The 22,549-nt window shown below is 43.8% G+C and overlaps 1 protein-coding gene across 1 annotated transcript in view; it reads left to right on the top strand.

Moving 5' to 3' along the window:
- Positions 1-22,549, top strand: part of rbm46 (RNA binding motif protein 46) — a 75,956-nt gene that overhangs the window by 29,859 nt on the left and 23,548 nt on the right. The window contains exons 9-10 of the mRNA XM_056300153.1: positions 4,412-4,725; positions 6,095-6,235. Of these exons, the coding sequence (XP_056156128.1) occupies positions 4,412-4,725; positions 6,095-6,235 (455 nt within the window). The remainder of the gene's footprint in view (positions 1-4,411; positions 4,726-6,094; positions 6,236-22,549) is intronic.

The raw sequence follows: 22,549 nt of genomic DNA, 5'->3' as shown, positions 1-22,549 counted from the left end.
ACTTCAAATGTAAAATTGGTGCCCAAGAGAAACCCTGGGCTCTTCACATTTGTTGTGCGACATGTACAGTCAACCTGAGAGCTTGGCTCAGAGGTACTCAGAAGTCAATGCCATTTGCAGTCCCAATGATATGGCAAGAACAGAAAGACAATGTGACGAACTGTTACTTCTGTCTGACCAGCTTCTCTACTAAAAATAAATCTATTGAATACCCCAATCTGCCTTCAGCCATGAGACCAGCACCACATGATGACAGTTTGCCAGTACCAAAGCCACCAGACATGGAGCCTAGATGAGGATGCCACAACGCATGAACCAGATGTGGAACCCTTTATGCCCGATTATCCTCATAACAGCCAGAATTAAATGACCTGTTCAGAGATGTAGATTTGTCAACAGCTAAAGCAGAACTACTTGGTTCAAGATTGCACGGATGGTACAAAAATATCCATCTTTCAGAACTGTCAAGAACATTTGACAAACTTCTTTATAGAGGTTGACAACCTCTGTTTCTACACTGATATTGATGGCTTTGGGTTGTCTGCATGACCCACAACAATGGCGTCTTTTTATAGATTTGTTAAAGTTAAGCCTGAAAGCTGTCCTGTTACACAATGGCAGTATCCACCCTTCAGTACACATGAAAGAAACCTACAATGACATGGAACATCTGTGGTGATCTAAAAGTATTGGCACTGCTACTAGGAATGCAGCTCAGATATACAAAGTACTGTTATTTCCTTTGTGAATGGGATAGCTGTGCTAAAGAGTCACATTACATTAAAAAGAACTGGCTGCTCCGTAAGCATTTTGTTCTAGGGCAGAAAAGTGTGGCGCATAAACCCAACAAAGATATGTCTGCCTCCTCTTCATATAAAACTCGGATTGATGAAAAGTTTTGTGAAAGCAGTGAACAAAGAAGGTGATGGATTTCGTTATTTGAGACAGATGTTTCCAAGATTAAGGAGGCATTTTTGTTGATCCACATATCAAACAGGTCATCAATGACGGAGTAAGAAGATCTGCTTTGGGCCACAGAAAATAGCAAGGAAGGCATTTAAGGATGTTGAGAATTTTCTTGGCAACTACAGCGCACCAAACTACATTGAGCTGCTTGAGAACATGCTGAAAGCATGCAAAACCGTGAAGTGCAACATTCATTCATCATCAGCTGCTTCTATGGGGTTGGGGTCATGGTGGCAGCAAGCTAAGTAGGGCACTCCAGACATTCCTCCTGGGGGATCCCAAGGCTAGATTGGACATGGTCCCTCCAGCGAGTTCTGGGTCTACCCCGGGGTCTCCTCCCAGTTGGCTGTGCCTGTTAAACCTCCAAAAGAAGGTGCCCAGGGGGCATCCTAATCAGCTGTAAACAACCCCAGTGCATGCTGGAGGTTGCGTTCTGATGAAGCCAACAAAACCACATCTGCGAAGAGCCGAGGTGCAATTTTGAGGTTCCCAAAACAGACACACTGCTCACCTTGGCTGCGCCTTGAGATCCTGTCCATGAATATCACAAACTGAATCGGAGATGAGGGACAACCTTGGCGGAGTATGAGACCCACCGAAAACGTGTTTGACTTTGTGCCGAGAATGTGAACACAGCTATCACTTTGGTTATACAAGGACCGGATGGCTTGTAGCAACTGCCCGGTACCCCATACTCCCGCAGTACCTCCCATAGAGTGTCCCGGGGTACACGGTCGTAAGCCTTCTCCAAGTCCACAAAACACATGTAGACTGGTTGGTCAAATGCCCATCCCCCCCTCCGCGCTTCCGCAAGGGTAAAGAGTTGGTCCATTGTTCCACGGCCAGGACAGAATCCGCATTGTTCCTCCTGGATCCGAGGTTCAACAATTGGTTGGAGCCTCCTTTCCAGCACCCTAGAGTAGACTTTACCAGGAGGCTGAGCAATGTGATCCCCTGATAATTGGAGCACACCCTTCGGTCTGCCACTCCTGATACTGTCCCCGACCTCCACGTGACACTGAAGAGGCGTGTCAGCCAAGACAGGCCGACAATGTCCAGAGCCTTCAGCATCTCAGGGTGAATCTCATCCACACCTGGCCCCTTGCCACTGAGGAGCTTTTTAATTACCTCCGAGACCTCTGCCAGGGATATGGATTGGGCATCACCTGAGTCTTCAGACTCTCCCAACTCCACTGAGGACATGTTAGCCGGGTTCAGGAGCTCCAAGTGTTCTTTCTACCACTCAACAACATCTCCAGTCTGGGTCAACAGTTTCCCTCCCTAGTTGAACACAGCCGGAAAGCCCTGCTTCCCCTTCCTGAGTCGCCAAATGGTTTGCCAGAACTTCCTTGAGGCCAACCCAAAGTCGTTCTCCATAGCCTCACCGAACTCCTCCCACATCCGAGCTTTTGCTTCCCCAACCGCCAAAGCGGCAGCCCTTCTGCCTCAGGAGACCCCTGGGCCAACCAAGTCCAAAAGGCCTCCTTCTTCAGCCTGACGGCTTCCCTCACCACCGGTGTCCACTAGGGCTAGGAATCGAAACTCAGTTCCAAATTAGAACTGAATAAAAACACCGGGTACCAGGTACCCATTTAAAAAAAGTTGAATTTTGTTTCTGCTTATTGGTTCCTAAAAGAGATAAATCTTTATTATTGCAAACAACGGCTACATATGTCTGCAAGGACCTGGCGGCTTTTTTTTATACATCTGCCAGGACCTGTCTACCTTACGCATCAACGCAAACCACACCTGTCTATCCGTGTCCATTTGTTTTTATATAAGCTAGCGGTTAGCATGTTTGACTATCATCACAGCAGCAGTTTGAAAGATGGACCATGGTGAACAGTCCAAAGTGTGGCTGTACTTTGCCAAAGAAAGCGACAAGGCTAAGTGCAGTAAATGTATGAAGTTTATTAGCTGCAAGCCAGGTTGCACCTCAAATCTGACCACACTTAAGGCAGCACGGCATCGATTTGAAAGAATGTACAGTGTTTGACGCCCTGCAGTCTCCAACTGTGAATGTGTCAGACTTGGACAGCGCCAGCACCTCCAGTAGAGCCAGGGAAGACAGCAGGCCACAAGACACCGTTCTCTTTGGCAATAAAAGGAAGTATGACAAAAGAGAAAACTGAGGAGTGCCACCGAGTGGTGACAGCTTTTGTGATGAAAGGGCTACACCTGTTCTCAGTTGTTGAATCCCCTCCATTTAGTTCGGAAAGGTTTAAAAAAAATTCTGGTAGGTTACTTGTGCAGTAACAATTACTGACATGTTGAATTTTTATTTGCAGGGAGATGACCAGGGCCCTAAATTCAAAATACACTCCTCCCTCCAGATATAGTTTGAGCAATCAACTGATTCCTGCATGGTACAATGTGGAAAAGCGTAACATTTTAAATATCTGAGCTTAGTGATGTTAGCAAATTTGCCTTAACCAGCGACAGCTGGACAAGCATTTCCCAAGATAATTATCTTAGTGACAACACACTATTTCACTGAGGGAAAGATGAGACAAAAAGTACTCAAAACAAAGGCAGTCTATACATCACAAACCGGACCAGTGGTGGCTGAAGAAATTAGTGACATCTTGCAAGAATTTGGCATATTGGCTGTCACTGTTGTGGCAATAAAAAGGCTACAATTCATAAAACTAGGCTGTTTTGCCCACACACTAAATCCATCCATCCAGCCATTATCCAAACCGCTTATCCTGCTCTCAGGTTCGCGGGAATATACTGGAGCCTATCCCAGCAGTCATTGGGCGGCAGCTGGGGAGACACCCTGGACAGGCCACCAGGTGTCCACTCTCTCACGTCAGTGGCAAAATTGACTGCCAAGATCAGGGATAGTGTCATCTGGATGACGCGGATATCCATGGCAAAGCCTGTGCTCCTGGAGAAGCAACAAGTCCTAAGTAAGCATCCCTCAGTTCACTTCATTTGACTTTTTTACAGGACAGTTCATTTAAACTGAGCTATTATGTACATTTTACAGGAAAAAATACAGTTAACATAATATGCATCTCATGTCTTACATAACTACATCAAATAAAAACTGGATCTCATATTACTTACCTTTGTCTGTCACAAAGCACCAACATTTAAATACACAGACACAGAGTAGGACAATAACTGTTAAAAAATGTAATCTAATTTCCTATGCCTCATCAATTTCAAGTCCATGTGTGATTTCTTTGTTTCATAGATCTGCCTCAACACTCCATATTCCTGGATGTTCAAACTCATTGGAATTCCCTCTACATGATGCTGGAATGATTCCTTGAGCAGTATCCTGCAATCCAAGCAGCCAGCTTAGACCAGCGTCTGAGAAAGCCCATGGAGAGGAACCGACTTGCTTAACTCACGAATGAAGATTTCCGAAAGGTAGAGGAGTTCTTCCAGCTGATGAGTCTTATTCACATCCACACTCTGTTTCCTCTGAAAAGAGCCCCCACATGCAGCCAGGTCCTTCCAATTCTTCAGAAGCTGGAGAAGCACTTCACTGTGGAAGAGAAAGACACAGTGTTTGTGTCCAGCTTGAAGCAGGCCGTCTGGCAAAACCTCTCCAAACGGTACCAGGGTGATGACATCAGACACTTCCTTGAAGAGGCCACTGCACTAGACCCACGTTTCAAGCAAAAAGTGGAGGACAGCACTGTCTGGGACCGGGTCAAGGAAAAGTTGAGGACAGGAAAGCTGACTGAGTCCGAGCAGCCAACAGAGCATGCCCATGGAGAAGACAACAAAGAGAAATTGAAGCGAGTGAGGAAGAGGAGGAGCAGCCACCTCCCTGCAAGCGGGCTATAATGTCTCCACTGGAGGAGCTTTTTGCTGCTGAAGACGACCGGAAGAGGAAAATATCAAACAGCACCACGTCCATCCAGCACCAGACTGACCGAGAGCTGCAGATTTACCAAGAGATGCCACCAACAGTGACATCTGATCACCCTGCTGCCTGGTGGTGGAACAACAGAACCACATACCCTTTGCTATCAGAAGTGGCATTTGTGCATGCAGGCCTCCTCAACCCCAAGTGAGGGTTTTCTCCACTGCTGGAGACACTATTTGTCCAGAAAGATCCCGCATACTACCTGAAAAGACTGATATGCTGATCTTTCTGAAGAAAAACTTCAGTTATTTGTTGCATAGTCATACATGCATACAAGCAACAAGAAGCTCAAAGCGTTATTATCCACAAATGGTTCAACAATTACTGCTTTCCACTGTGTTGTCAGGTGGAATATATGAGCGATTAGAGCATTTTCCACTACTAATTATCTACAAATTTGACTGTTGTTTGGACACCAGTATTTTCCTTGGATGAGGTGTTTATATGTATTTACATGGTTAAATGTTCAGCTAATGCTTAAAAAAATAAAGATATTTTTGTTATCTAAACATTTGACCTCTTTTTTGTTTTTACCATATTGAAAGCGAAACGAGAAATCAATAAAATTCAAACGATACCCAACCCTAGTGTCCACCAGCAGGTTGTCACCTCGACAGGCACCGATGACCACAGCTCCTGCCCGCCGCATCTGCAATAGAGGCTTTGGACATGGCCCACTCAGACTCCATGTCCCCAGCCTTCCTCGGAATACATGGGAACTTCATCCGGAGGTGGGAGTTGAAGACCTCATGGACAGGGGTCTCCGCCAGACTTTCCCGCAACATGTCATTGAAAATTCATTTTCTGCATTCACACTTGGACTTCTTTCCTGCTGATCTTGGTGCAGTCCGTGGCGAATATGATGAAAGGTTTCACCAGGACATTGTGACCATGGAAAAGAGGTATCGGGGCAACTGGAATCCATCAATGCTGGCCGCTGACACGAGAGGCAAAAGATTTTAAGCTCAGTTGAACTAACACAATATATCAGTATCATTATGTGATTAAACAAGTTAAATTCAATGTTTTTCCAAATTCCTACATGATACAGCAAATCTGAAATTATTTTTGTGTTCAGCTTGACGTCTATTTTTTGTTATCAGGAAGCAAAATGTTTAAACGAAATTGTTGTCCAGAGAAACAATTATTTCTCTGATTGTCTTCCCCTATCCCACTCTGTCCTCCTATCTCTCTCTCCCTCAAACCTCTTTGTTCTCTGTCATCCTCTGTTCTGTCCTCCAGATGCTACTCTCCTCAGTAGAGGTATCGGTGGCTCTTCCAGTTGCCTGGCTGCTGCTGGCCCTGGTCCGACCTACACCAGTAGAAAGCTTCCTCCCTACCCCCTCCCCACCTACATTCCCCCCAATCAACTTTTTGCTGATGGTAAGACACATGCATCACACACTGTAGCCCCCAAGGGACCCAAGAAAAAGCTGTTTCTCACACCCACAGGAAACCATTCTGCACCTTATCAACTTTAACTCTAAAATAATAAACTGACTAGGGCCTCACAATTAATTGCCAAACAATGAGTCACAATATTGCCTTAAGCCATTTTTTACAACTGAGGAAACAATGTGAAAGAGAGGAAAGTTGTTTCAAGGTAATGTGCAGAGTCCATGGCCAGCAAATGAAGCTGCAGTTTAAAGAATATTATATTGAAACTGGGCAAAGCCAACTTATCTAATTTTTCAGTGTTGGGGGGAAAAAAAGAACACCTCAAAAGGCTGTTAAGGATCTACAGTTGATGTATGTGAAATAACCTGGCACAAGTTTAAGTTAGCATGTGCAGGTAAATCAGTCAGGCAAAGGCTCACATAGATGCTGTTAAATGACCACCAGACAAGTGCCATCTACTCTACAAGCCACTCATCATTTGGAGGTCTTAACACTGTGGGAAAACATTGCTAACAAAATAGTAAAAATGGCTTGTACATTCTAGGATGTTCCAGCCAATCTAGGAAGAGTAAAGTGAGACCCATTATTTTACACTTTGTATGATTTAAGTATTAGCTAAATATCGCTTAAATTGAAACAATTAAAAAATGTTATTGGGAAAACATACACGCATTCAAAAGAAGTTTCAAAACGTTTGATACCAGCTGACTCCAAAATGCTATTCTCAGTAGTGCCACTAATTACGAAACAAACGTCTTATGATATCCCTTGTTACTTTGAGTGTCATGGTTTTTCACATGTAAGGATATGATATTTTGTTATAGGGAGTCCTATCTGATTTGAGAGGAAGGAGTGGGAGCTACAGGTACAGCTGAAAAGATGTGGAAAGAGGAGGGGGGCAAGATGACTGGCTATTTTGATCGGCGAACTTTTTTCATCAGTGCATTTTGAGAATTGATACGATAGACTTGAGTTTCTTTCAAAACACCATTGTGCTCTTCAAGGTGGTCCAGAGCATGCGAGGAGAGCTAGACAGATCTCATAGTTTAATTCTGCCCCTAGTCCTCCAATTCTCAAATACCAGCTTTATCTCAGAGAAAACAGGGAATGTTGGGAAAAATGGAGAGAGAAAAAAAAATGAGAATATTTTATTTGTGATCAGTGCCCGGCCTTCTTTCTCTAGCCTCGATAACAAAGAACACTTTCATCTCCAACAAGAAAATGGCAGGGTGAGCGAGGCCATGGAAATTTAATATTGTTTAGATTCTCTTACGAGAGATGCTTTATATCTCAGGGCGAATCTAGCAGATAGAGAAAGAGGGGGTGGGAGTCATTACTCTTTTTTTTTTTCCTCCCAAATGTTGAACGTCAACATAGTTAACTGGTACTTCTCTTCCGTCTTTGAGGTTTTGTGCCGTTCTCGAGCTGGGTGGGGAATTACTGCCCGTTGCCAAGATATAGCAGCACATACAAATATAAAGGGCCACATATTACCTGAAAATTTACCTGAGGCCACCAGCATATTTCAGCGTAGTATTTCTGACCCACTGGCCTCTGACATGTAGGCCTTTCATACAGCTATAATTCAGATGTGCTGAAGTTGCAAATTTGGCGTCTCCTATCCTGCTAGTTGGTTACCTAAATGTATTTGATGCTGGCCACTTGTAGATGTTAGGTTTAACTCCAGCTCCATTATAGAATAGATTTTTTTATTTCGTAAAGCAACGCGTTTACTGGTTCATTTTATTTGTGTTCAGTTTAAAAACTTTAATCATTTGCCTAGTTTTTAATGATAACTGTTAGTGTTCCACTAGCTTAGTCATTTAGGGATGGAAAAAAATATGGTTAAATATTTCCAGTTCTTTGTTCTGAATTGGCCTTTGTTTTCCCGTTTGTGTTAATCAAATAAAGCTCTATAGATACTGGAAGCAGAGAAAGTTTGACAACTGTGGAGTCAGTACCGAGGAACAGAGCGAGCTTATGGATTGCAATTTTTCCCCTCCCTTCAGTTGTGTTGTTTAATTGGATGGCACTGTTACCGTCTGTTTGGAAGACACGTTAGAAAAAAAAAAAGGCAAGTGCAAAGGCTGGACTCAGCTAATTTTACAAGTCATTTAATGTTTGTATGGTAGCTTTACTTACTCCAGCCTTTATTTTTATGTTACCAAAAACTTTAAAGTTCTTGCGAGTGGTGTAATTCATCATCTACAAGCCAAAATGAAGATGCACACAACGGTTTTGCCTGTTTCTAATTCACAGAAAATCCTACTATTGCTATCCACCACTGAGAATGTATTCCATCTCTTCAGTACAATCCAATCTGATTCTTCTGAGGCAATTTGAAAACAAAATGAATTATTTTCTGTCATATAATTGAAATTGGACTTTTAAGCAGCATAGAAAATTAGAAACTGTTGGAAAAAATTACATGTTAATCAAAGAAACTGACACTTAGGGAAACTGTTTAATTTGAATACTAGATAGAAATACATAGCCAAAATGATCCATGTAATTACAGTTTGTTTCCTTCGCTACATAATGACCACCTTGAAGCGCAGAGTGGATTAAAACTAAAAGTATTAATTGTACTGTATTAAGAAACATCTATTGAAAAACAGAAAATAACTACCAACCATTTGTAATGAATCGGGTCATATTTTTAAACTGACTGTAAGGGGATGTTAATGGTTAGAAAAGGAATTCCCTTCTAAATTTACCGAGAAAAAAAGTAATTGTAAACTGAACAAAGAAATGGAGAATTATGTACTGTGGTCCATGATTCAAATTAAGATAAAAAAAATTCAATCCATTTGAGGCTTCCAATAGCTTTTTTTTTTTTACGGGTCTCAAGTTACAGTATCATTTTTTTGAAAATGTAGGAAATGCCACTTAATATTGGGCTGTGTTTTGTTGGTGACCACAGTTAAAAATGCCATTTATAGTTTTTTTGTTTCCATTTTGAATGTATTCATTGCCGGTGTTGGTGGTATAACCGTTTCTGTGATAAACCTCACAGAATTGCCTTGTTCACTTGTAACACTTTAGATTTATTCTCTAATAAATTTACGTTCAACAAAATGTATTTTTCTGTGTGTTTACAAGAGTTTGTGTGCGCAGCACAGCCACACGTGGCTTGACGAACTAATGTGGCAGTGAGCGTTTTGTCTTGAAATAGCATCACAGTTGGGGTATTAGAAAAGCTAGTTAGCAGTCTTACTGAAAGCATTTGTGTATAATACATGCATGTGGGCTCCCGTATTTGACAACACTAATCTCCCCTCCCTCAGAGAGCACAAGTTCCTGAATCCATGTGAGCAAAGGAATATGATGCACACACAGAGTTGAGGGTACTTTTGAAATCACTCTCAAAACCCACAACATTGAATTATAAGAAGCCATCCACATGCTGTCATCGCATACATCAGCTCAATCTATAGTTGCATTTTCTAATCTTTAAACAGGCTTCAGTATAATCCAACATCTGATCTAGTATTTGTTTAAAAAAAATATGGAAGGATTACGTTAGTGATCACTTCTCTCTCCTCCTTTGTCCTCTTCCCTGTACACCATCCCTCCTCTATTGCTTTCTCCTCACAATTGCTGTATGCATACACTAAACCTCTGGCAGGCGCAGACTCAAGTATATGCCACTATTCCAGTTATCCCTCCTCTCTCCCGTCTGGTTCAAGTATCCACAGCAAGTCTGTGAATGTTCTCATTCATCCAGGTCATGGTTATCCAAAGGAGTTGAATCAAGTGCAACTGGACTTGGTATATATCCGTGAAGACGTTTCGCCTCTCATCCAAGAGACTTACTCAGTTCGTGCCTTTCTGACTAGACCAAGCTAGTCCGACTGGCTGGTGATGAGACTCAGCATTTATCCTCTAGGAGTCGTTGTCAGAGCTATAGATGTCCATGGCTCTTTGTGTTCCGATGTTTACCAACGCCCGTCGCTAACAGAGCCATAGATATGAGTGGCTCTTTTGTGTACCGATGTTTGGCCGCACCCGTCGTTATCGGAGCTATTGATTTGCAGCGACGGTCGTTCGGGGGTGTTAGTTTCGACTTCATTATTCAATGGTCATGAGAGTTGTTGGAGCCGTTAGTGACCGACTGTTGTTCTTGGAGGCTAGGCTTCTTAAGTCTCCTGGGTAGAGATGAAAGGACGGCATTGTAAGTGGGAGATAGGTGGTGTCGCAGACCTCCTCCTCCTCTGTTGAGGGATGGTTTTTCCAGTTTCGCATAGATGGCTTCCTTCACCCCTCTATCTTCTCTGTCCAAAATGTGTACGTTGCTGTCCTCGAAGGAGTGTGTCTTCTCGTTTAGGTGTAGATGTCCTGAGGAGTTGGGCCATCGTTTGTGTAGTGGTTGTTTGGTTTCTCCCATGTATAGGTCAGTGCAATCCTCATTGCATAGTACAGCATACACCCGATTGCTTTTCCGGGGTGTGTGGTACACGGTCTTTGGGATGAACCAGTCTTTGTCGGAGTGTGTTGCTGGGTTTGAAGTATACCGGGATGCGGTGTTTGTTGAAAATTCTCCCGAGTTTCTTGGAGACCCCAGAAACATACGGGATGACTGTGCTGTTCCTTTTCTCCTCGTCGCTCACCTGGTTGGTCTTTTTGGAACGTGTTGCACTTTTCACAAAGGTCCAACTGGGGTAGCCGCAGGTTTTTAAAGCTCCCCTCAGGGGTTTGTGTTCTTCCCGTTGGGCACATTGTCAGCTCTGTGTTGCAAAGTTCTGATGACACCCAGTTTGTGTTCCAGCGGGTGGTGTGAGTCGAAAAGTAGATATTGGTCTGTGTGTGTAAGTTTCTTGTAAACCCCAATGTGGACGTCACAGTCCAAGGAGGGCAAACTGTACATGACGAACAAGGTGATGGATGCTATGATATACAAACCTGGCACGAAATACTAGGTCACTGTAACTATGAGGATGTGTCAAAGTTGGAAAATGTAGTAAGTCTAAACTAAACTGAAGTGTGCACACAAGGGAAATTTGCTCAGTAGAAACAGAGAACCAAAAGCCAGGGCAAAAGCAGCACTTGATTTAGTTCACTCTGACTTTAGCCACCCCATAGAGCAAGAGGCAAAAGATGGGTTCAGATATACTCAGGAGTAGTCTGTGTATTTCCTGAAAACAAAGTTATATTGCCAAAGCTACTGAAAAGGTCAGATAATGGCACAGGGTTCACAGGGCTTTGTCTTTACTTAGTAAGAATGCCATAAGACATGAGACTTAAGCACCTTACTCACCCCATCAAAATGGGACTGCTGAGAGGAATTGGAGAACACTGTTTGAAATGGCAAGGTGCATGTTAATCGAGAGCAACTTACCTAAGAAGTTGTGCAATAGGTGTGTGAAACAGACTCCATACTACATGCTGACAGGGAAAAAGCCTGATGTGTCAAAGATGAGAGTATTTGGATCAGTGTGCCATGCATACAAGACAAGAAAAAGTTAGATTCACGGTGTGAAAAGGGGATTTTTGTAGGATATAAGAGTAGCCCATCAGACACTGGGAAGGTCCTAAAACACAGGCACATCCAGAAATGATTGATGATGATTTTCATGGGAAGGAATATGTATCCCCCATGCCAGAGGCCAAGATGGCTGACCAGGGTCCATAAGAGAGCCAGGAGCCTAAAATTGAAAATCTAGAGAGTAATGAGGCACATTACCCCAAAAGAGACAGGAAAACTCCTTAGTACTTGGAAGACTATGAATGTGAAGTTGAGTGTAACGACCAGTTATTAACCAATACTGACTACTGCTACAAAGAAGCCATGAGCTCAACAAAGTCAGAAATGGGGGCTAGTGCTATAAAGGAGGAAATGGATTCTCCTACAGAAAATGATACTACCACACTGCCAGAAGGTAAAAAAGCAGTGGGGGGGGGGGCGTTGGGTTTATGCAATCAAAGACAATGCAGACAGCTCTGAAACCTACAAGGCCAAAAAAGTGTAAAGTAACCCACTGTCTGTAGCTCCCAGACATAGTGTTGTGACTGATAATACAGAAATTACGATGCCTGTGAAGCACTTCATATCCCTATTGTGATCTGTACATTGCTGGTGTATATCATAGTTTCGGCCTAATTATTACTAAATTAATTTGATGCAAATTATTCCAATAATAAAATGAGTGACTGGTGTTTAAAACCTAAAAGAATCTTTATAGGACTATATAGTATCAAGAATCTCACCATTTCCTGCTTTTTACCCAATTGTTACAATATATGCAAATAAGGAAAGGTGGCATGATTGCATTATGGTAAAAGGTGGATTTTAGGACCTCACAAACGTGGATTTAAAGTCTTACATCACCTTTATAAGTTAACTAGAAGCTTAAGTATAGCCATTTCCAGTTTTGGAGATTAATATGCGCATATGCTAAACAGTAACTTTTACAGCGGGGTAACCGGCAGAAATGGATTCAGCACTAAAAAATCATATAGAAACAACACAAAGTGCCTACCATGTTGTTTTCTAAGGGGCTTTTTCAATTTTGGGTCCTAAGTAGTACAATATAGAGCAAGTGGTACAATGTTGGCTAAACCAAGGTTATGTGTCTGTGCGCTTATGCTGATGTCACAACTAGAAGGCGCTGTTGTGTTGACCTGTGGTCTATAAAACAGCATGCGCAAAATAAACCATCGCGGTTAGCGAATTTACGAATCCTACTATGGCCGAGTTCTGAAGTGTCCAGTTGAGTTGCATGCAACCCAGCCAATCACAGACAGAGTAGGGCGGGTCTTGGCGTGGCCATAGAAGGATTCGCCCCCCCCGGGCAGTGCAGAAACATTCACAGACACGTTGTCGGCCAGTCAGCAGGGTAGTATTGGTCGCTGGGGATCGTCGTCGCCAATTCGTGGCATTGTAGAAGATTTCAATAGCGACGGCAGGTAATGTTAAGAAAAGGTTTACTGAGATCGATAAGCATTCAACATCACACGCGTATTGCGCACATTCTCTTCTCACTGCGTTAACGTAGAACACACGTTCATTATCCAGCAGTGCCCCCTAGCGGCGTTATAAAATAAACCATTACAGGACACAACACCACAACAAAGTGGAATGGAAATAAAAAGTGCAGTTGTGGGATGTTATTTTATTTCTTTAAGAGCACTTCAAATTTTGCATGACAATGTAATTTGGTAGAATAATGGAAAATAACGACACAGATGTGAAATACGTCATAATAATTGACGGCTCAGTAAAATGAGGCCGAGTGAGCAAGGATGTCTTTTTTTTTTTATGCCTGTTGCTTCGATCCCCGCCCCCCCCCTCGTGTTTCGGTACGGGTTTATGTAATTTGTCGAATAAAAACAAAAATTGTATTATCGCTTTACTCAAAAAACTTATTCCAAATTGACAATATTTAACACAAATAACAGACCTAAATATATGCCATACAACATGTACAAATATGCTTCCCCCAATTGTACCGAGCCAACTACTCCACTCTTCCGACCTGCTCCACCCCCTCTGCCGATCCGGGGAGGGCTGCGGACTACCACGTCTCCTCAGATACATGTGGAGTCGCCAGTCGCTTCTTTTCACCTGACAGGAAGGAGTTTTGCCACGGGGACATAGCGCGTGGGAGGATCACGCTATTCCCCCTGAACAGGTGCCCCGACCGACCACAGGAGGCGCTAATGCAGCGACCAGGACACATCCGGCTTCCCACCCGCAGATACGATCAATTGCGTCTGTAGGGACACGTGACCAAGCCGGAGGTAATACGGATGCTTGCTTTTTTTTGTTTTTACATTGCTTGAATGGACCTTAGCTGTTAAATAAAAAAAAAAACATCTCTTAGATGCCAACATTTCCTCTGTGAAACAGTGTGTCGTGAGTATTATGCAACAGCGCCCTCCTCAGGTGAGTGTTCTGTTTCACTAACCCAATGTAAGTGAACTTGACATAGTACGTTACACGTTGTTGATTGGACAGTTATGGTTTATGACGCGTTTTAATGGCCAGCCTGCTTCACCTAGTCTTTCCTCGACCTGAAAATGATTGACACCCGTCTAACCAATCAGAGAACACCAGTTCAGCCATTCTACAGTCTTCATCATAGCTTTTGGTATTGAAGCGTGATGAAAGATTAGTAATCACTTATTTATCTTAGGTTAAAGTAGTTTTTGGTGGTTCTTGTAACTAGCTAAGCTAGTCAGAACAACTAACGTTAGCCTACAGTACAGGGCTTCTACATGACGTCAAGGTCAAAAATGCAAATATAAAGATCTGAACAGATTATTATATTACTATATAGCTCCTGTCCCATCTTACACAATTTTTGCAAAGAAGAATTGTAATGGGTGCAAACATCGTGGACCGGATCCTGCGGGAATCTTTTCACGCTTTCTCCTATGAGGAAAAACTAGGAGACATATGGGAGACCAAAGCCTCCCATCAAGCTGGTGCAAAGTGGGCTTGATAAGTCGGAGTGGCTAACGAGGAGTGTGCCAACAAACCGCTTGTATTGCTGGCCTTGGGTGATGTTTAAGTGTGCTGCTGCAAGAGATGGGTGTCCTTCAAAGTCTGCAAGAGATGGATTTGAGGATCTACGAAATTTTGACAGATCTGTTAAGCTTCATGAAAAATCAAAGGAGCACGTCAGTGAAGCCGTGCAATCAAGTCTGATACTCTGATTGATGAAGGCAAGCGTCTCCAGTTGGCAAAGCATAAGGACACGGTCCGGAAAACCCATGACATTCTGAAAAGGTTGATCGATTCTGTGTCATTACAGAGTCGCCAGGAGCAGGCATTTAGGGGGCATGATGAGAGTGGAAAATCCGATAATAAAGGAAACTACAGAGATGGCAGAAGTGTTTTCCCGTTATGATGATGTGCTGGCTGCTCATTTGAAATCAGTGACAGATGTTTAAAAAATATGATGGGGGGAGAGGGGGGTTGAATGGGTGGTTGCTTCACCAAAAACTTTGGTCAGCAGCTGCCACTGACATACTCTCACTCTCTCTCTACAGCAACAAGGCGAATATCGGCCAATACCGATGTACAGCCGATAAATCGGTGCATCCCTAAGAAATGTTTCAGCTTCTTTCACTGACAAGTGCTGAACAGTGTACGGATGTGTGTGCGTGCGTCGATCTTTGTGCATACATGTCTCTTCGTGTCTGTATGCGCATTAAAGGCATGACTTTTTTCCTATATTATCAGCTCAATTGGCCTACCCATGGAGAGCAGTGTTTGTGTCGTCTGTGTGCGTCTGTCTTTCCTGAATTACATAGCTTCCGCGTCATCAAAATCCTTCGGATAATGTCTAAAAGGAGTTGGGTTTAATTTCTCCATGTCCCCTAAGAAATGGAGGCGTTTTTAGAGGTGTAATGCAAGAACCAAATGGAATATGTGGCGCTTTTTTTTGCGCCGTTTTCTGCACTTGGTTGATTACAATCTGTGAAATGAACCTTTTCACTCAGATATACAACAGCCATTTAGTCTTATATATTTTATAATGGCCTCATAATGTGTAAAACCAGATATTACTTCAGTATTTGTGAAAATTGAGCGCGACAGCACAATAGTCCTGAAGTTTACATCATTTCTCTTATCAAACTCCAAGTGAAATTGAAATGTGCCTATGGCAATTATTCTGTCTGTATCTTTGGGATGATGGCTCTGTTACCGCTTGATGGTGTGGAGGGCTTGACTAATCCTCCATGCCTTGCCACTTAATCCAGAAGCCTTGTTTCGCATCTGATTTCAATTATGTGGCAAAGTATAAATGGTGGCTTTTTGCCAAAAACATAGTAAGCGGGTTCAGTATCATCCCTAATGTCATCAAGTATAGCAAAAATTCTTTGATTTGGCAACCTCTACCTGCAAATGAGTTCAGTCTCAGTTAAATCAAAATATTCTCTGTGAAATACCTGCTCACAAGCACGCCTGGCAGAACGATGCCTTCGTCTGACTACAATCACTGCAAAGTCTGGGCGTCAGTTGCCACCAACTCTCTGAAGACACATAATTTTCACTCTAAATGCATGTGGCTATTAGCGCTGGTGTGTGTGAATTTGACTTTTATTGCAGTGAGGCTCATTTGCATAGAAAGGGGTCAATTTTGTGCCAGATTTATATGTTACCTAATGTAAATACTTGCAAATAGCACCGGAGCGCAGAGATGCAATTTAGTTGGCAGCGCAGTTAGGAGTCCATTTCATCCTTTGTGGGTGCTTTGAGAATTATACGGTTTCTTTTTGTCTTATTTGTGCAGGTTTGCAATCCTTTTGTGAATCAGCCAGCAAGTGTTTTGTCAGAGTGGTTATTTGGGGTGCTTTAACTGTGCGCGCTCCCTCATGCCTCTCAGCGCTCAGCCAACCAATTGTGTAACTTCAGTAATGTTGTCGGGTCGGGGCCCAATCATGCCAAACATGATCACTAAGTCAGTCAGTCACGTTCACATTTGTAGGACTGGCCCACCGGCCGGTCCAGCCAAAAACTGAAGTGAACACACGTTAATATTAAAATAATAGTGTGTTACTAAGTTTACATGCGCTACCATCCCGGGACTATCGGCTAATTTCCAAGTGGAACTACATTGCTCATAATAAGCACGGGGGGAAATCAAAGACAAGTCCAACGCTGTATCAGCACAAGTCCTCCGGGGACCTCCGAGTGCTTTCATGATGTTTGTTCCATCTGCAACCAACAGGCAGCGGGCACCGTCTCCACTGCTAAAATCCGTCTTTGGCAACTGAGAGAAGCGAGTGCTGAGAGCACAGACAAATGGCAAGGCATCTGGGGACACGCCTGACGGTTAAGTGAACTTGCAACTTTGTGTTTGTCAGCAGCAAAAATAAATAAATAAAAAGACAAGCATCACACCAAGTGATTATCAACAAGGGAACACACAGTGGGGGGTTTAAGAGAGAATATAGAGCAAAGATGGAGAAAATAGAATAGGCAACTATATTATATCTATAGGGGCGCCCGGGTAGCGTGACGGTCTAGTCCATTGCCTACCAACACGGGGATCCTGGTTCGAATCCCCGTGTTGCCTCCGGCTTGGTGAGGGGTGTCTGCAGACACAATTGGCCGTATCTGCGGGTGGGGAGCCAGATGCAGGCAAGTATCCTGGTCGCTGCACTAGCCCCTCCTCTGGTCGGTCAGGGTGCCCGTTCATGGGGGGGGGACAGCATGATCCTCCCACACGCTATATCCCCCTGCCGAAACTCCTCACTGTCAGGTGAAAAGAAGTGGCTGGCGACTCCACATGTACCAGAGGAGGCATGTGGTAGTCTGCAGCCCTCCTCAGATCGGCAGAGGGGGTGGAGCAGCGACCGGGAAGGCTTGGAGGAGTGGGGTAATTGGCCCGATACAAAAACAAAACAAATATATACTGACGTTTTGAAGCACAACAAGAGAAAAATGACTGATACAAAGCGCGGGATGAGATTTTGGGAAATATCTGCTCTGTCGGTGCCGACGGTTTGAATTATGTAGCGTGTCAAACCGTCCAGTCTGTGTTAGATGTAATGCTGCTGCCATAGCAATGCATTCACTTCCCGCCCATTGGTAATTAAACTGCCTTTGTTTGCCCAATTAGACAGGTGAGCAAACAGTGCTCCTCCTACCCCCAGCTGCTCCTCTCCCCTTCACCTCCCTCCCTTTCGCTCGGCTTTTTGTGCTGTTGGCAGGCTTGGCGTACAACGCGGGGAACTTGCATGCCAGTATGTCCCTAGACTGAGTTAATCTGCAAGTGGAGTTCAGATTCTCCACCTGCAAAGGCAAGCTTTGTTAATGATCAAGAACCGCTTACAATCTGTGGGATGACAAGAGCCCAGGTTTTTTGTAATACATTTATGGCTGCCACAGGTCCTCCTCTTCCGCATGTTTGATCAGCTAAACAGCCAGTCAGCATGGCTTCCCCAAGAGAGGGACAATCGCGACAAGGGGAACAATGATGCTTAGGAATGAAAATGACAACATGCATCCGATAAGAGACAACACGTGTTCGACAACACAGTTAAATCGATCTCATCAATATCAGTTTAGGACAAAAGTTATAGCAATAAAAGAGAAGGCAAGATCGACCAAGACACCACTGGGTCCGCTCACCCAGCGGTCACACGGGCTGGGGGGGGGGGATCACCATCCACACCCAAAATGAAGGGGTTAGGCCCACCACACCGCCGCCGGGTAGGCACCCAATCCAGCTGCACCATACTGATCGTTGGTTTCGGTCGTTATGCCACTGTATTGATTATAAGGGTGGGGATAGCTGCAGTCAGTTTGGACTGAAGAGGTCACTTAGATGAGTGATGAAACGTATGTCAATAAACGTACCCCGATGAACTGATCCAACCATCTTCGATGGATAACAGACTATACTACTACCTCCCCTGTTGGAGAGGAGAGAGTATGACGTATGTGAACTCAGTGACTGCTCTGTCACACTTTTACATCATCACATTCTTCAGTAGCGATGAAGATGGTGTGTGTGTGTGTGTGTTTTTTATTTATTTCTTTTTATTCCAAGAGCAGCGGCTCCAACCCTCGAGGATTTCAAACGCCACTATTATGAATTTTCTATTTTGCCTGCTACTCCCATCATGGCGTCAGGTAGGCTCTTAGACCTGACTCAACACGAGAATGTAATTAAGTACTTGTCAAAAATTTAAAAGGGGTAGGAAAAACAATTTCAAACGCGACATGTGAAACGAACAACTCCCTGCTCAACCACCTCAGATGGAGCAGAGCCCCCTTTTCCTCGGAAATAACCAAAACTCCCGTTTTCTCTATTCACTTAATGAGACCGAAATTAATATAAATTTGAAGACAAAATTATTTGATTCATTTGTAGTTTTCATCTATCCTCTGCTTTGACAAAGTAGATACAGCGATTGTATAGGTTGATGAAACTAGAGCCGACATTGAGCCGTACGCTTCAGCAAGAGCTGTTGGCATTTGTGACGTGTGTCCATGCTGTTGTGGTGAAAAAACATATTTGTTGAGAATTTTCTTCCAACACTGGTTTTTGGAAGACTGCCATTCTGGTGAATAATACGTGTGCTATGTGAAGAGAGAGCTCTTTGTGTGTGTGTGTGTGTGTGTTTTGCGGGGTTTTTCTTTTCTTTTTTACCCTCCAGCAGTAACAAAAAAACCACTGACAGTTCAGAAATCAAAATAAAATCACAATTAAGCCGAAAAAAATTAGCATTTCTTCTATTTTTTAGGCTTTTTATGCATGTTTTGTATCCAAAGGGAATAACAGTTTACAGATCAGTGCTTCCTTACTGCTGGTTTCCTATCGGAGTTATGTGAACTGAGGTCTCTCTCTTTTATTTTTCATGTCACCCAGGATAAGAGTGCCGGCGAATGCTGGAATTATACATGTCAACTGACTCGAGGGTCATTATTTTGGAATCTCGTCTTCAAGTAGCAGAAAACTTCCACAGTGTTGTGCATGACTGCACCCTATTGGCGTTACAGATGTTTAGAAAGGAAAAGCAGCACCATAAGCACTGCAGTAAAACAAGCTGGCCCGGATGTGAAGAAAGCCTGTTATGTAACATGGCATGTTACAGGCTTTGATCTCTGTCAAGAGGAATAGAGCCACCTTTTTCCACTTATGTAATAATAATGGTTACATTTATTAAGCAATTAATCTAGACACCCAAAGCGCTTCACAGTGAAGGGGGGCAACTCACCTCAACCACCACCAATGTGTAGCACCCGCCTGGGTGATGCACGGCAGCCATTTTGTGCCAGAACGCTCACCACACATCAGCTTAAAGGTGGAAAGAGAGGAATCACTGAGCAGATTACATGGGGGGGATGATTAGGTGGCTAGATGGGGAGAGCCAGGTTGCAAATTTTGCCAGAACACCGGGGAACCCCTTACTCTTTGCAATAAGTGCCATGGGATCTTTAACGACCACAGTGAGTCAGGATCTCAGTTTAACATCTCATCTGAAGGACAGCATCTCCTCACAGTGTCCCCGTCACTGCACTTGGGCCCTGGCATTTGATATTTGTTGTTTTTATTAGGACCACAGGGAAGATGCCTGTTGTGGAATACCTATGCGTGAATGAGAGGGAGGACAGCAGAATGGTGAGGATGCAAGGAGAGCTGATGAAGTCGTATGAGTTTAAATACTTGGGGTCAACTGTTCAAAATAATGGATAGTGCAGAAGAGAGGTGAAGAAGAGAGTGCAGGCAGGGTGGAGTGGGTGGAGAAGAGTTTCAGGAGTGATTTGCGACAGAAGGGTACCAGCAAGAGTTAAAGGGAAGGTTTACGACTACCACCGCCCACCCCTGCCCACACTTCACCAAAATATGCGGCTCCAGGATCGGCCTCTTCGCCCACCTGAAGACCCACAAGGACCAAGAAGGAGGACAGTCATACTCGACCCCGAGTGATGGCCGATGAATGATGGTGGTGTGTGTGTGTGTGAGCCCTGTGTGATGGCCTGGCAGCCTATCCAGGGCATCTCCCCGCCTGCAACCTAATGACTGCTGGGATAGGCTCCAGCATCCCTGCGACCCTGAGAGCAGGATAAGCGGTTTGGATAATGGATGGTTTGGACATGTGTGGAAGAGAGATGCTGGGTATATTGGGAAAAGGATGCTGAATATGGAGCTGCCAGGGAAGAGGAAAAGAGGAAGGCCAAAGAGGAGGTTTATGGATGTGGTGAGAGAGGACATGCAGGTGGCTGGTGTGACAGAGGAAGATGCGGAGGACAGGAAGAGATGGAAACAGATGATCCGCTGTGGCAACCCGGAATGGGAGCAGCTGAAAGTAGTAGTAAATTAGGACCAGGAGAAGACTGCCCCCTATAGGCCCACCAACACCACTTCCAGCAGCAACTCCGTTTTCCCGGGAGGTCTCCAATCCAAGTACTAGCCAAGCCCACAAATGCTTAGCTTCTGTTATTCAGCAGAACCAAGGTATGGCTGCAAGCATGTAAAGGTGTGTGTGTGTATCTATCTATCTATATATATCTCAGAGGAAAACCCTTAGGGACATCTAGGATTTCAGAGAAGGCCCAACATATCAGCATTTACATGCTATATTTAAAATCTTTCATTTAATAATAGTTCTCTCTTCCAATTCTAATTTTAGCCCTAGTTTCGATCAAATTTGCTTCAGTAATGAAAGGGTTACTGTCCTGAAACCATGAAAATCCAGTTATCCAATCAGATTTTGTTGTCTCTTGGCAGAAAAAGGGTTCGCTGGCTGGCTCTCTCACTGGTTAAGACTACTAGAAGTCCTGTGCTTGTGTGTTTATTTAGAAAGTGACAGGTGAATCAGCCAATCATATTTTGCTGTTGTAGTGGGTGGGACAAAAAAATATGACCCTAGGACTTCTAGAAGTCCAGACCCAGATGCGGGCTCACTCATATAAAAGATTGATGTGCGGTTGCTGAGGAGTCATTACATGTTATTGACCGACTCTTTCGCATTGTCGATCCAAATCTACTGGTTCACTTAAACCAAATCAAACCACACCACTAATGTTAGTCTGTGTATCAGACGAGTGCGACGAAGTTTACGAAGCATGGCTACAGGAGGGGACGAGAGCGACATTGTAGGTAGCTTGTTAGCGTCTCCCTTCTCAAGACGTGCTTTCGGGGAAAAGCAACAAGTGATTGGAAATGGAAGGCCAACTCCTGCTCTTGTCTCGCCTATGGAGAGAGACAAAGGCTATTTGATATCCAATGGATTTGATTTTGGTGGCTCTTGAGGCACTGAGTGACTGGCGGTGTGTGTGTTGGCGCTGTTCACATATTAAAAAATACCCCCAAAATTTGGCTGATTACAATACCATTGCGCCGTTGAAGGCCCACTGCCAGACCCCACAGTTTGCTGCTATGTGTTTGTGTTTATTCGTTTGTGAGTGTACCTATAATTTGAACCTGCCTGTGTGCATGCATGTGTTGTATGGCTACATAGGTGTTTCTATATGTACACGTCTGTGTGTGTGTGTGGTGTGTGCGCATGCATCATATGCATGGGTTGTGTGTTCCTGTTTGCCTGTGCATGCACATAAAATAAACAAAAGCATAAATTAAAATAACAGCTAGCTAAAATGAGTTGCAGCAAGCATAGTTCTCTTTATGCCACTCAGGTTTTTCGTGGGAGGCAACATGCTGCTCACTGCTTTCAGATTAAGCTTCGACATTTCTCAGGAAGAAAGTGAGAAATACAGGAAGAGAGCAAGGGCGAGTCCCTCTGGATTGATTTAATTATTGCTTGTTCAACGGTTTCAAAATTTAAAAACGTAATTGAGAGAGACAGCTGGCAGAAGAATAGAGCAGAAAGAGAACA

The sequence above is a fragment of the Lampris incognitus genome, chromosome 20 (assembly GCF_029633865.1).
Source record: "Lampris incognitus isolate fLamInc1 chromosome 20, fLamInc1.hap2, whole genome shotgun sequence".
Lineage (NCBI taxonomy): Eukaryota > Metazoa > Chordata > Actinopteri > Lampriformes > Lampridae > Lampris > Lampris incognitus.
This window is presented reverse-complemented; position numbering and strand designations above follow the sequence as displayed.